Source organism: Pituophis catenifer, unplaced genomic scaffold (assembly GCF_029215685.1).
Source record: "Pituophis catenifer annectens isolate HBS135680 unplaced genomic scaffold, rPitCat1.0.hap2 SCAF_7, whole genome shotgun sequence".
Lineage (NCBI taxonomy): Eukaryota > Metazoa > Chordata > Lepidosauria > Squamata > Colubridae > Pituophis > Pituophis catenifer.
Genome location: NW_027256887.1, coordinates 30925202 through 30939025, shown reverse-complemented (window position 1 = coordinate 30939025; position 13824 = coordinate 30925202). Strand labels below are relative to the sequence as shown.

The window sequence follows — 13824 nt, the reverse complement described above, 5'->3', positions numbered from 1 at the left end:
GGCCTGTGGATACTCACCTTGCAAAGATTAGAGAGCCTTCGCTTTCTTGGTCTTTGGTGTGTATGCAAAGAATGGAGGCCTAAAGTACCGCAAGATCACGCTAGATCAGTAGTGCGAGAACTCATGCTACTGATCTTGCATGATCTCACGGTACTTTAGGCCTCTGGTCCTGGATGACAGCTGCAGCAAAAGACTTTGCAAATGGAGGGAAGGCTTGAAACACTGAAGCTTTCCCTCTGTTTGCAAAGCCTTTTGCCATCTTTGCAAAAAGCCTTTGCTGCCTAGAACGGAACTCCCGGAGGGAGCGTGCGTCGCTCCGGAACTCCATTTTTGCCAGGAAAGGCCTTTCCTCAAGGACTCTGCTGAAGAGAAGTTCCATTTTCAAGTGTCTTATTTCCATGCAGACAAAGTCTTCCATCTCCATCAGGGCACCAAATATTTGAACAACTCTGGGGTAGTTGGAAATGGAGCAAATTTCTCTGTTTCCAACCCTCCCAAGGTTCTTCAAACACTTTTCACCCAGAAACTTGAGGTGCATGGTCTTGCGTGAGTTGAGGCACCGGTCCGCTTTTGCAGAGAATGGGAGCCTGACATCCCACCAGATCAGGGCGACCAGAAGGTTCCAGTCTCCGCAGGAAAAGTGGCTGCACGCTAATGAGAGGCTTGGAGCAATGTGAGTTCACTGCCCCAAAGCCTTACTTTGTGCAAACACTTTTCCGCATGGAGCCTGGAAGCTTTTGGAGAAGACTCACTGAGGCTGCCTGCCGCTCCGGAAACGACAGGCAGGCTCGGTGATCAGAGAAGCCAAGCAGGGTGTGCTCATCCTACTCTTCCTCTGCTCTCGCCACTCACAGGCAAAGAAATAGAGATGTTAGAGAGGAGACAGATCTTCACAAGGTAAGTGACCCAGTGTGGTAGGTTGAGGGGGGGGGGGGGAGAAGCAATTGTGGGGAGCATAAGGTATTTCAGTGGATCGGGGGAGGCCTGAAGCAGGTGACCTGTTCCATCACTAGGCATCACTTCCCCACCCCGAAATACCTCGTTTGCACTTAACAAGCCTTGCATACGATTAGCAAATGCGTGGGCGAAAGGAGGGAGTGATCACGTACAAGGTACAAGATTCACTCCCACAAATTTTCGGGTTACGATCTTTTCCATCTTTTTCTTAAAGCATTGGTCATACTTGGAACAATTAAAGTATGCTATCGTCTGTCTAACAAAATGCTCTTAAAATGGAAATGAAAAGTATAACAATGTTAACCATGAGTTAATATTATTAGCGCACAAATGCACAGAAGATGAAAAACCAAATCACAGCCAAACTTTGGCTATATGGTATATAGTATGCGTTAATAATACAAGACTCATGACTTTTGTATCTCTAATTCTGGGCCTAAAATGTGAAATAAAACCAGAACGGTGTAAAACAATTCTGCAATAATGGTTTCTTAAGTACAAGTTATTCATTAAGATTCAAATAACACAATGGACCAGAGCTAAGATACTTTAAGAAAAACAAGACCTGATTATATATAGATTAAAGTTACACATTCTGTTTATGAATCAGGACAGATGTAAACATACTTTGGAACTATCAGCTCTTGCAAAAAATTAAAAAATGTTTTCCCTGAATCAACAGTCAATGCATTAAAGAAGGCAAAATAATGATAGACCTATGGGGCTTTCCTGTTCTTGTTAACCAATTCCCATTACAACCCTAAAAGAAGCAACATGTTATGTAATCAGAATTAACTAGAGCAGTTATGCAACCCAGGAAGTACCATTCAAGGTACTTTTAATTAGATGAGAAATTAGTTTTAAAACCTCCATCAATTCTTTTACAATGAGATATGTTGAACTGTTGTGAAAATTTTTGATTATGAAATAAAATATTTCTTACAAATTTCTAGAAGATACATTTACAAAGTTAAGGAGTTCAGTCATTAACTTGCAATCAAATGATATCTCATAATTAGCACAGTAATATTTTCACTCTATCAAGTAACGCTGACTAGTAAAGCACCTCTACTCGCAACCTGACAACAGAAATGCAGACAGGGGGGTGGGGAATGCTTGGGATGTATTGAGAGGAATGAGGAATTTATGTGAGAAAATCCTGACACTTCAAGGCTCAGTGATGGGAACCTTGTGAAGGCGCAGACTGTTTTCCGAAAATAAAAAGAATGTGTTGGATTGCTTGGGCAATGAGTGGTCCAAATGGGGAAAAGGGGCAATTAACTATGCTGTTTTTCGCGGAAAACCTCCGCGCTAGTTTAGCTGCTTCTGCGCCTGTATGGATCTATCAGTAAAGTTATACTCTTGGTAAAATAATGTCCCAGGAGTTTCTTTTGCTGCCTATGCCAAAGGAATGGTTGACACACTGTGGCAAATGGGGCTAACAGAATCAGAATATAATATCTTCTCAAGTTTGAAAATATGTTTTATTAACTTCGCTATAAAGCACTATGAATGTGGTTTATTTGAAGATAAGAACGTTTCTATTTGCTTCTTTCATTTTATCCATCCGAGGACATCAATCTTTTTATGTATGCAAATTCATGAAGAGTTCAGCACCCAGTTCTAATAATGCCAAAAAACTTTGTGATCTAAACTAATAAGCTCAACTTTTCAAACCACGTTGCAGCTCATGGCTTATGCATGACTGCTTAGGTATTTTTTTTTTTTCATATTACTGTGCATCTACCAATCTACCACAGGGAAACAACATTATTAAACTACTCAAATACAGTACACTGCTCTTAAAAATGCAATTTTGTCCACTACACAGCAATCCTCTGGTGCAATTATTTTGAATGCTAACTAGACTTAGATTTTCACTGTTATATCTTATTGGTATTTTCTCCACAGAAGAGAAAAACTCCACAGCTAATTACTAAGGGATTAGGGATTGTCTTACTTTCTCCTTGACTATAACCATTCTTATCCCTAATCAAGAATGGTTATAGTCAAGGAGAAAGTAAGACAATGAATTAATGCCCAGTAAAATATAGGTAAATATAATGGGAAACTTGGAGGTTAGAACACTCTTAGTCACACCTGCCTATATAATATGTAGACATACGAGTGTAAGTTTAATTTCAATATGTTGGGAGTGCAAATTCACAATGCTCTTTTAATGTAGGATAAAACTCATGACATGAAAACAACAATTGAAGGATAGGAAGGATGTAATGGTATATGGGAATGACCTTGGGAGACAGGACGAAGAGCTACAGCCTAGACAATAGTCTGATAAAAGAAATCTGTATCTGAGAGTGGGAATGGTGGTGGAGAAAAATTTCAGAAGGGATCTACCTTAATTTTGGGAAGAATACAAGTAAATTAAATGCTGAAGGACATTGACAAATTTTCCACATGAGAATGGAAAACGTGAAAACTAGGCTGTATGGAAATTTTCTAACAAGCTAAGGCCTTAATGGGATGAAGGCAGGAATCAGAATAAGGGATATATAACCAAAGAGTTATGAAACAGAATAGCCAAAACCTGTAAGAAGACCAGGCTGAGGTCAAAGCTGGATAAATTTACAGAAAATATTATTAAATGTTAAGAACCAACATAAATTTATCAAGACTAAGCCATGGTAGAACTTTATTTTTGGTAACAGTACTAAACTGATAGATCATGAAAACAACATGACAGACAAAATCTACAGCTGAATGACAGAGATATCTAATAGGTGTTCTCTAATTGGTCAAACATGATGTTGCAAAATGTTCTTGAACAGAGGACTCTGGTTTAATGTTTTAATAAGTGACTTGGGTAATCCTAATAAACCTTAAAGGGGGAGTAAAATCAAGTTTCAAAAGTTCTTCACATATTGGAATATAAGCCAAAGCTAACAAAATAGCTTTGGCTATTGGTAGTACAGTGGTCTAAGGCACCCTGTTATTAAGCTGGTTATTAAGACCAGCTGCCTGCAATTACTGCAGGTTCGAATCTCGCCAAGGCTCAAGATTGACTCAGCCTTCCATCCTTTCTAAGGTAGGTAAATTGAGGACCCAGTTGTGGGGGCAATAAGCTGACTTTATATAAATATACAAAAGGATGAAGGCTATTGCTGAGCACATTGTAAGCCGCCCTGAGTCTCCGGAGAAGGGCGGCATATAAATCAAATTAAAAAAAAAAACATAGAAGATTAAAATATATTGCTATAGAAAGGAAAATGTTTAGCTTGGTCCAGAAACGTTTACCTTGGTACTATACAAAGGTGGTATTCAGCTGGTTCGCACCAATTCGGGCGAACCGGTAGCAGCAACTTGGCCTGGGTCACCAAACCAGTAGGAACTTCTGGCTGGCCACGCCCCCCCATCCGGTTGCTGCTTGCTCGCCCCACCCACTGCTTGCTCACCCCTTCCGACTGCTTGATACTCATTCGCCCATTCTGGCCGCTCAACGCTTGCCCCTCCCACCCTTGCCATATATATGATGCCTTCACCACCCGGCCCAGCTAATCGCCCTGCCAACGTCCGCTCAGCTCACCAAAGGGAAGTAATGCATGTCGCCCACTCACCCTTCGCCTTGGGTCAGGGGCCGGGGCCGCAGGGACATGCCATTCCTCAAGGCCCCAGACCTGCCACCTGCCTTGGCCAGGGAAGGTGCGATTCCCCAGTTCCAGCCTTGCCCCGGAGCCACTGCCCGCTTGCAGGAGCAGTGCAGGGGCTGCAGCAAAAATTACCAACCTCCGGCTCTGTTTCTCCAACATACTACCAGCGCCCTGTTCTATGTGCCGGCTGCCTGCGCACACCCATTGCCTGCTGTGCCACTCCGCTCGGACTTTCCTGGCCAAACGCATACAACAGGGCGTCGGTGGTGCATTTGAGGAGCTGAGTCAGAGGTCAGTAATTTTTGCTGGAAGAAGCCTGCAGTCACCACATCTTTTTTTTCGTTCTTCTCCCAACCGCTGCCTCTTTGCCATCCGGAACTGAGCCAGCTGCGGCGGCTGGCTGGAGGCTTCTTGTGCCAAAAACTACCAGAGGTCTCGAACGCGCTGAAAAACCCGCTTATGTCACCGCCCTGTTCATCAACAGGATGGCGACGGCACTGCAGCATCTTTTTCGGTGCGTTCGAGACCTCCGGTAATTTTCGGCAGCCTGGGAAATTTTTTTCTTACTGGGTTCTGTGGGCGTGGCTTTGTGGGGGGGGGGGGTCATGTGACTGAATGGCCGTGGCCACGAGTGACATCAAGTTGGCCATGCCCACTCAGTCACATGACCCCCTCGCCAGGCCTCACCCACAGAACCGGTAGTGGAAAAATTTGAATCCCACTACTGAGAACATGTGAAAAAAATAGGAATTGTAATGCATTATAAAGCTAAATAAGGTGAGGTGGAATGCAGCGAAGAACAAGTTGAGCGTTTTTTTAGTTAAATTGTCTGTTAAAATTTTAAGGGGTTCTGGGAGGGAGGGGGGTGACCATGTGAATGGACCTATGGGGGGTCCTTACAGATCAACAAGTCAGCCTGTCGGAAGGTCGTGGCGGGGTGGACGAGGAGGGGGGCCCAATGGGGTACAGGGGGGCGAGGGTCATCTTGTCACCGTGGTGGTTGGGAGGGGTAGAGGTAGTGGGTGCAGAGGGCCTTATGGCATCAGAGGGACGTGCCCCCGCTATTTACAGGCGGTGGCGTGCTCCAGCCCTTTTAGCTCTTCCTGCTCCCTGGAGGGGGGGTTGGGTGTGTGGAATCTGAGACTCCGACTGGTGTAGGTTAATGCCAGATCCGTTGTGAACAAGGCCCCCCTCATGCGAGAACTTATTGATGAGGGGGGCGCGGACCTGGCTTGCATTACGGAGACCTGGTTGGGAAGGGAGGGAGGGGTCCCTCCGATTTATGCCCGCCAGGTTTCCGTGTGCTACACCAGCCACAACTCCATGGAAGGGGTGGGGGAGTGGCGGTTGTTATTAGGGAAAGCCTCAGTCCTAAGGAGGTTACTGTCCCTCAGATAGGCGGATGTGAATCCCTATTGTTGAAACGGAACCCTGGAGTACAGTCGGGTTTGTTGATTACGTACCTGTCTCCCAGCTGCTTATCTTTGGCCATGCCCGCACTGCTCGAAGTCATTGCCGAACTGAGCTCCCCAACCTGATAGCTGTGGGAGATTTTAATCTCCCGTCAGCCGGCGAGACATCTGAGCTGGTTCGGGAGATTCATGGCCTCCATGACGACCATGGACCTGACTCAAGTTGTACAGGGCCCAACTCACAATGGTGGACACACACTTGACCTGATTTTTTTCTCTGGGCAGTGGATTAATGCTCGGGGTAAGGGGGTACTATCTATTCAACCCGTCATGGACCGATCATTCCCTTCTTAAGCTAGACTTTCCATCTGCCAACACTCACCGCTGGGAGGCAGAACCGACTCGTTGGTTCCGCCCCAGGCGCCTGATGGACTCTGATAGGTTCCTGACGGAACTTGGGACATTTCCCACATCCCTATCCCGCGATTCACCAGAGGCCCGGGTTGACGCCTGGGAATGGGCTGCCGCCGGGGCACTGGATTGAATTGCCCCTTTGCGGCCTCTCCTCCGACAGGGATTCCGGGTAACTCCATGGTTTACCGAGGAGCTCAGGGAGATGAAGCATCGGAAGGGACGCCTAGAGGGCTGTTGGAGATCTTCCCGTTCCGAATCTGATCAAACACAGTTAAGAACCTATATTAGATCTTATCTTGTGGCGATGGAAGCAGCGAAACGTGATTATTTTGCTGCTCTCATTGCGTCTGCAGAGAATCGCCCAGCAGCCTTGTTCTGGGTGACCCGCTCTCTCCTTAATCAGGGAGCGAGGGAGGACCCCTTGCAGGGCAGTGCTGAAGATTTTGTTCAATTCCTGCATGATAAAATCGCTCAGATCCAGACGGGTTTAGACTCTGACTGGGCAGGGTCTGACGAGGAGATGGGAGCAAGTCTTGAAGGTAACATTTGGGTTGACTTTGACTCTGTTTCCATAGATGAAGTGGACAGGATTGTTGGAAGATTGGGGGCCTCGACGTGTTTACTGGACCCGTGTCCCTCCTGGCTTGTGCGGCAACCAGAGAAGTGACTGGAGACTGGATCCAGGCAATTGCTAACGCTTCATTGAGGGATGGGGTCTTCCCCACCACCCTTAAGGAGGCGGTGGTTCGACCCCTCCTCAAGAAGCCTGCCCTGGATCCGGCCTCCCTAAACAACTTTCGTCCCGTCTCCAACCTTCGCTTTATAGCGAAGGTTGTTGAGTCCGTGGTGGCATACCAACTCCCACAATTCCTGGAGGAAATGGACTACCTAGACTAGTACCAATCGGGCTTCAGGCGCAGACACAGCACGGAAACAGCATTGGTCACCCTGGTGAATTATCTCTGGCGGGCCCGGGACAGGGGTTATTCCTCTGTCCTAGTCCTACTTGACCTCTCAGCGGCTTTTGATACCATCGACCATGGTATCCTACTGCGACGACTCGGGGGGCTTGGGGTGGGGGGCACTGTTTTACAGTGATTCTCCTCCTACCTCTCGGGTCATACACAGTTTGTCTGGGCAGGGGGTCAGAGATCCTACTCGAGGCCCCTCATTTGTGGGGTGCCTCAGGGTTTGGTTCTCTCCTTCTTGCTCTTCAACATCTATATGAAGCCATTGGGTGAGATCATTCACAGTTTCGGGGTGAGTTGTCATCAGTATGCTGATGATACTCAGCTTTACATCTCCACCCCGGACCAACCCAGGGATGCCCTTTCCGTGATGTCTAAGTGCCTGGAGGCGGTGCGGGTCTGGATGGATAGGAACAGGCTCAAACTCAACCCCTCCAAGACGGAGTGGCTGTGGATGCCGGCATTCCATGATCTAGTGGCCCCATCGTTTTTGATGGGAGGGGAGTTGCTTACTCCCCCTGAAAGGGTTCTCAATCTTGGCGTCCTCCTGGATTCGCAGCAGTCCTTAGTTGACCATCTGACGGCCATGACCAGGGGGGCTTTTGCACAGGTTTGCCTGGTGCGCCAGTTGCAGCCTTTCCTAGATAGAGATGCCCTCCATACAGTCACTCATGCTCGTTTTCTCTCGTCTGGACTACTGCAATGCCATCTACATGGGGCTGCCCTTGGGGTGCACCCAGAGGCTCCAACTGGTCCAGAATGCAGCCGTGCGGGTTGTTATGGGAGCTTCCCGTTAATCCCGAGTTACACCTCTCCTGCGCGAACTGCACTGGCTGCCGGTGGTCCTTCAGATCCGCTTCAAGGTGCTGGTGCTTACTTATAAAGCCCTTCATGGCATGGGTCCAGGGTACTTGCAGGACCACTTTCTACTGGCCTCCCACTGCCCAGTGTGCTCACATAGGACTGCCCTCCTCCGGGTGCCATCAGCCAGACAATGTCAGCTGGTGGCACCCAGGATGAGGGCGTTATCTGTGGCAGCACCGACTCTCTGGAATGAGTTACCCACTGGGCTCCGGACAGCCCCTGACCTCCGCTCTTTCCGCAGTGACCTGAAGACATGGCTTTTTCAGCAAATCTTCTGATTTGTTTGGGAGCTATAGTTTTAATTTGGGGATTTTAAATTGGATTTTTAACATTATTTATTGTCTTGTTTTATTGCTGTGAGCCACACTGAGTCCTTCGGGAGAAGGGCAGCATATAAATATTATCAAATAAATAAATAAATATAAGATAGCAGTGCCACAGTTTAAGCATTATTACTAGTAAATCAAAAGATATAAAGTCAAATGAAGCAATCTACTGTATTATATGCAAAGCTCCATTTGGAAACTATATTCAGGCTCAAAAGATATTGATTATCTGAACACCCAAAGGAATAAAGATTAGGATGAAATAAGACAATGAAATTTGGCCTAGAAAAAAAGTATTATAAACTATTATGAAACAGAGCACTGCTTTCTATGGCTCAAAAGAAAAGGTTTTCATATCAATATTAAAGGGAAGTTGGGCAACGAGGGATTCTTATGCTGGCAATATTGAGCAGGGCTGGCCAATCATCTATCAGAGGGATTGTGGCTGTATTCTTCAGATTCTATGCTACATGGTCTCAGGCCTCTTAGAGCTGAGATCTGTAAACAACTTCAGGAACTGCGTGCCAAAGCTGGGAGGAGGGGCTGCAATATGTTTGTGTTGAAGAAGCTACCGTTTTTGAAATTTACCTTTCAAATGGACAGTAAGTTGTGCCTTTCATTTCTTAATCACTTTTAAGGACTATTAATCTATTCTTAAGGACTATTAATCTATTAAGGACTATTAATCTAAGTTAAGTTAAAAGAGACTCTCTTTAGTCACAGCCTGCTATGCCTTTTTGAGGACCTGCACCATTTTGCAGATTTCTGGAGGGGAAAAAAGCTGATGGAGAAACATAAAGACTGAAAGCTGTGGCTTTAGTTTATTATTGTAGTAACTTGTATATTGGTCTGCTTTGCTGTGGGTGGCGAAAACTTTCTGATTTTTTATGATTCCTGAATGGCTAGCAATTCCTAAGTGAGTTACTAAAAAGCTATTCTTTGACCAAAGAGGGAGTAAAAATGGAGGACAAATTATTAGAGATATATTTGAAATTTCTCTAAATAAAATCCACCAGTTTGTTGATCAGATGTGCTCCAAGGGTGATGATAAAACCTCTCACACTACTTTAGAGATGCAAATCTGTAGAAAGTTACCAAACTACTGAGGCAACTTTACAAGTAACTGAAAATGCGGAGGAGTTAACTGTAATTTTGGAATATAAACCTGACACTTGACTATTATGATGGTTTAAATATAAATCTCTCCACAAAACTGAAAGAAGAGCTTCAAGAAAATCAGCAACTTTTAAAAAGACAAGTTTGGGACTTTTTCTTTAGGAACATTAACAAGGTCAAGAAATCTTTGATAAAAAGGTAGGCTTATAACTAACTACTGGATAAACTTTCCAGAGAAGATTTTACTCCATGAAGACAAGCTGGAAGGACTGACTTAAACTTAATGAGTTAACTGGATCTAGGATGAATTTTTATTTGTTTGATATTTGTAAGTGAAAAAAAGTCTTAATCCAAAATTTGTAAATGCAATTATTATGTACAGTATATACAAAGCTTAAGTAATTCTTAAAGTATGCAAAATGTTATTGAAAGTGTATTTGAGAGTTTCTGTGTTAATAGAACATTAAAGAAAATGTAATATTTTAAAAACAAAAACTGAGTTTTAAAAAGGATGTCTATAAAAAAAATATTATTCGATAGTGGTAGTTTGGAGAGAGGGATCTAAATTTAATACTGAAGTTCAAAGCCTGTGTATTAAGAATTTAAGGAAAAAGATGTATTAGAAAGTTTTGGTTTTAGAAATGTGTTTAAAGAAAAGTTTAGCATTTTAAAAAAGATGAAGAAAATGAATATTTTTCCCTGTAAGGTCAAAGAATCTGAAAGAATACAGTGAACCTTTTTAATAAAAATGGTGATAGTTCATGAAGATTATTAGATGCAAATAGAAATATATACTATTTCCATAGCAAGGAAGATAAAGCAGGAATTGATCATTTTATTCAAAGAGGAGAATATATTTAAGTATTTTTTCATTTGCATATCAGTTCTGGATTTTGTGCTTGTGATGAAAAAAAAAATGAAATTTTGACTTTGGTTTTGTCAATTAGATTTGTCATTATAGAAATGAAGAGTTATATACTAATGTATTAAAGCAAAAAGTTGAGGCTGGCGTGTTTTTATCTTGTACTGTGCCTTTTTTTCCTTTTTTCCCCCCCTTGTATCTCACACTTTCTTTTTCCCCCTCTCTTTTTCCTTCCCCTAATTTCTTATTTCTACTTTTCTTTGTGTTTTACATATTAAGTAATAAATAAATAATAAAAATATTGTGAAGTTTGAGGAAAATATTTGCCTTTTTCAAAGATTGTGCAATAACAATGGAGAGCAACCACATGATTCTGAGAAAAAAAAATCTGCTTCACTTAGTTTTATATAGGTAAAAACCAGTTTGGTGTAATGGTTAAGGCATAAGACTAGTAACCAGGTGACAATGAGTTGTAATCCTGCCTTAGGCATGAAACCAGTTGGGTGACTCTCAGTTCTAAGAAGACAATGGCAAATCACTTTCAAAATATTTTGCCAAGAATAGAGGCTTTGCAATGATGAAAGTACAAATGAAGCACCATCCTTTGAATCATTAAAACCACTGCATCTTTTGCCATATTTCACATGGCTGTTTTTAAAACTGCTGCCAGCAGTTTCCAAATATATGTGAACTACTTTATAAGTAACTTTTAAGTTCCCAAGTGAATGTCATGCACATACCTGCAGAGAGTGGCAGGGGTGACTTTCAAAACAATCTGTGGAACCCTGGCAAAAACATGGTTGCTTTACCAATTTGGAAACAGTTGCTCTGTTAATATTCCAGCATACTGCATTTTTAAAAAATAGTTTAGCCTTACTACAGATTATTAAAATTGTCCTTGAAAAGGATAGGCTAAATGAGCTTTAAACATATATAAATGAAAGAAACACAGTATTAAGACCTCGCTCTGTCAATGAATGTTAAGACCTGACTCTGTCAACTGGCACGGGGATCCAAAAGTGGCACACAACCTCAGGGGTGGTGGTGGATTGAGTGAGTTCTCTCCATCTTTTTAACTTCATCTATTTTTGTTGGGATTTTAGGGGTTTTATAGTTTTTTTTAATTGTAAACTTAAATAGTGATGAGCAATTTATAAATATTAGTACTTACCTGCTAGTGCCCACTCCCCAGAGCTGTGAGAATGACCACTGTAGTATAATATATAACTATCATGCCTAGGTCCATCTGATGTCCGAAGTTCAAGAAATGACTTTAGTTTAGAATGTAATGTGTCAAATGAAAGTCCGCTTGTGGAATAATCACAGCCGTAAGTCTCAATCATATGATATGCAAAAAACCTTTGGATAGCATTAAGCATGGCTGTTGACCTCAAATTTAGCTTTTGCACATCCTCAGGTGGAAGCAATGTTGGTTGCCCATCGGAACTGAAGGAAATAGAAGAAAAATTGAAACACTGCAATGAATACAACTTATTATGTTGCTTTACCATCTAATGTTGTATTATGAAATAATTCACCACTTATAATTGCATACATTTTAAAACAGAAATGTTCAGTTACAAATGGCTTAAATTAGCAGCCATCATGGAAAAGTTCTATGTCTCACTGATAGCATATGCAATGGACATAGTTTTTAATATAGTCCTATTTTTCAATGATACGTTAATTATGAATATCTATTTGCTTTCTGATACTTTGTTTCCCCGAAAATAAGACCCCGGTCTTATTTTCTTTTTGGCCCCAAAATTAGCACTAGGTCTTATTTTGGGGGGATGTTTTACCCTTAGGACCACCACAGCCACATCTCCCACACCACCTGTTGCGCTGCTGCTCAATTTCTGTGGCTGCTTACGGCCGTGAGGCTTGTAGCACCGGTACCGCCAATTGTGGCAGGACACCGCGCAGCTCGTAGCATTGGTGCTGCCGCTTATGGCAGGACGCCGTGTGGCTCATCGCACTGGTGCCACCACTTGCGAGAGGACACCACGTGGCTCATCATGCCGGTGCCACCACTCATGGCAAGATGCCACATGGCTCATCACATTGGTGGTGCTGCTCTGGGCAGGAGGCCGCATGGCTCGTGCTGGTGGTGCTGCTCATGGCAGGACATCCCAAGGCTTGTCACATTGGTGCTGCCGCTCATAGGACACCACATGGTGTGTTGTGCCATTGAGGGGCGAGCAGTGGCACCAGTGCTACGAGCCTTGCAGCATTGTCACAAGAGGTGGCAGCAGCACAAGCCATGTAGTGTCCTGCTATGAGTGGTGCTGATGCAATGAACCATGCGGCATCCTGCCACGAGTGGTGGTAACAGCGCGACGAGCCACCCAACATCCTGTCACAAGTGGCAACACCGGCACGATGAGCCATGTGGCAACCTGCTGCCAGCAGTGGCACTGGTGCTACGAGCCTCATGGCATCTGGTTGCTAACAGCCACAGAAGTTAGGCAACAGCATGACCAGCAGTAAAATCCGGCCAGATCTATCCAGTTCGTGTGAATTGGTAGTGCCGGCGGCAGGAGGATCCGCCCACCCACCGGGACATTATTATGTCCTATTTTTTACTCTCTGTGCATGCGCAGAAGAGGCGTGCACATACATAGTGTGTGTGCAGTTCCACATGCTCCCGTTCCCGAACCAGTAGTGAAGGTAAGTGGACTTCACCACTGGACATGATAGGTGTCGGAGCATGGGAGGTGTGGTAGTCCTAAGGTAAATGGGTGTGGGGCACATGGGGCAGCTCTACCCATCTCACCCTAGCTTGCGCCTCGCCCCATCTTATACAACCAGATGGTGGGCAGAGCTTAATTAGGGCTTATTTTTGGGGTAGGGCTTATATCAGGCATAGGCGTGAAAATCGGGCTGTGGCTTGTTTTTGGGGCAGGTCGTATTTTCGGGGAAAACAAGGTATTTATAGAAGCAGACTTTAGCTGAAAATGCAAATGTGAATGGTTTTGCTCAGACATTAATAGCCATTTCAAGAAAACCTAGCTGTAATCAGCAGACATACATTGGCACCAATTGTTCTATGACCTAGAAGAATGCTCCCCCTCATTTTTCTATCAGTTTTAGTTGACAGAGCATTCAAGGGGTTATTAGAATCTTTTCTGCATATCTAATCTCATTCATTACTTCTCTCCAACCCGTTCACCTCCCAAACAGATGTCACATAAAGCATTGATAGACAGTTACAGATACAAAGTTCCAAATCCAAAACTATTATAGAAAATAGGCAAACAGCCAAATCAGTGTGAACAGAAGGTGTTTTCCAAGGAA

General features: G+C 43.8%; 1 protein-coding gene across 3 annotated transcripts in view; it reads right to left on the bottom strand.

Moving 5' to 3' along the window:
* The window catches only part of TMEM168 (transmembrane protein 168), a 28911-nt gene that overhangs the window by 1210 nt on the left and 13877 nt on the right, over window positions 1–13824 (bottom strand). For all 3 annotated transcript variants that reach the window (XM_070946985.1, XM_070946986.1, XM_070946984.1), the window contains one exon: window positions 11699–11973. In XM_070946985.1, the coding sequence (XP_070803086.1) occupies window positions 11699–11973 (275 nt within the window). The remainder of the gene's footprint in view (window positions 1–11698; window positions 11974–13824) is intronic.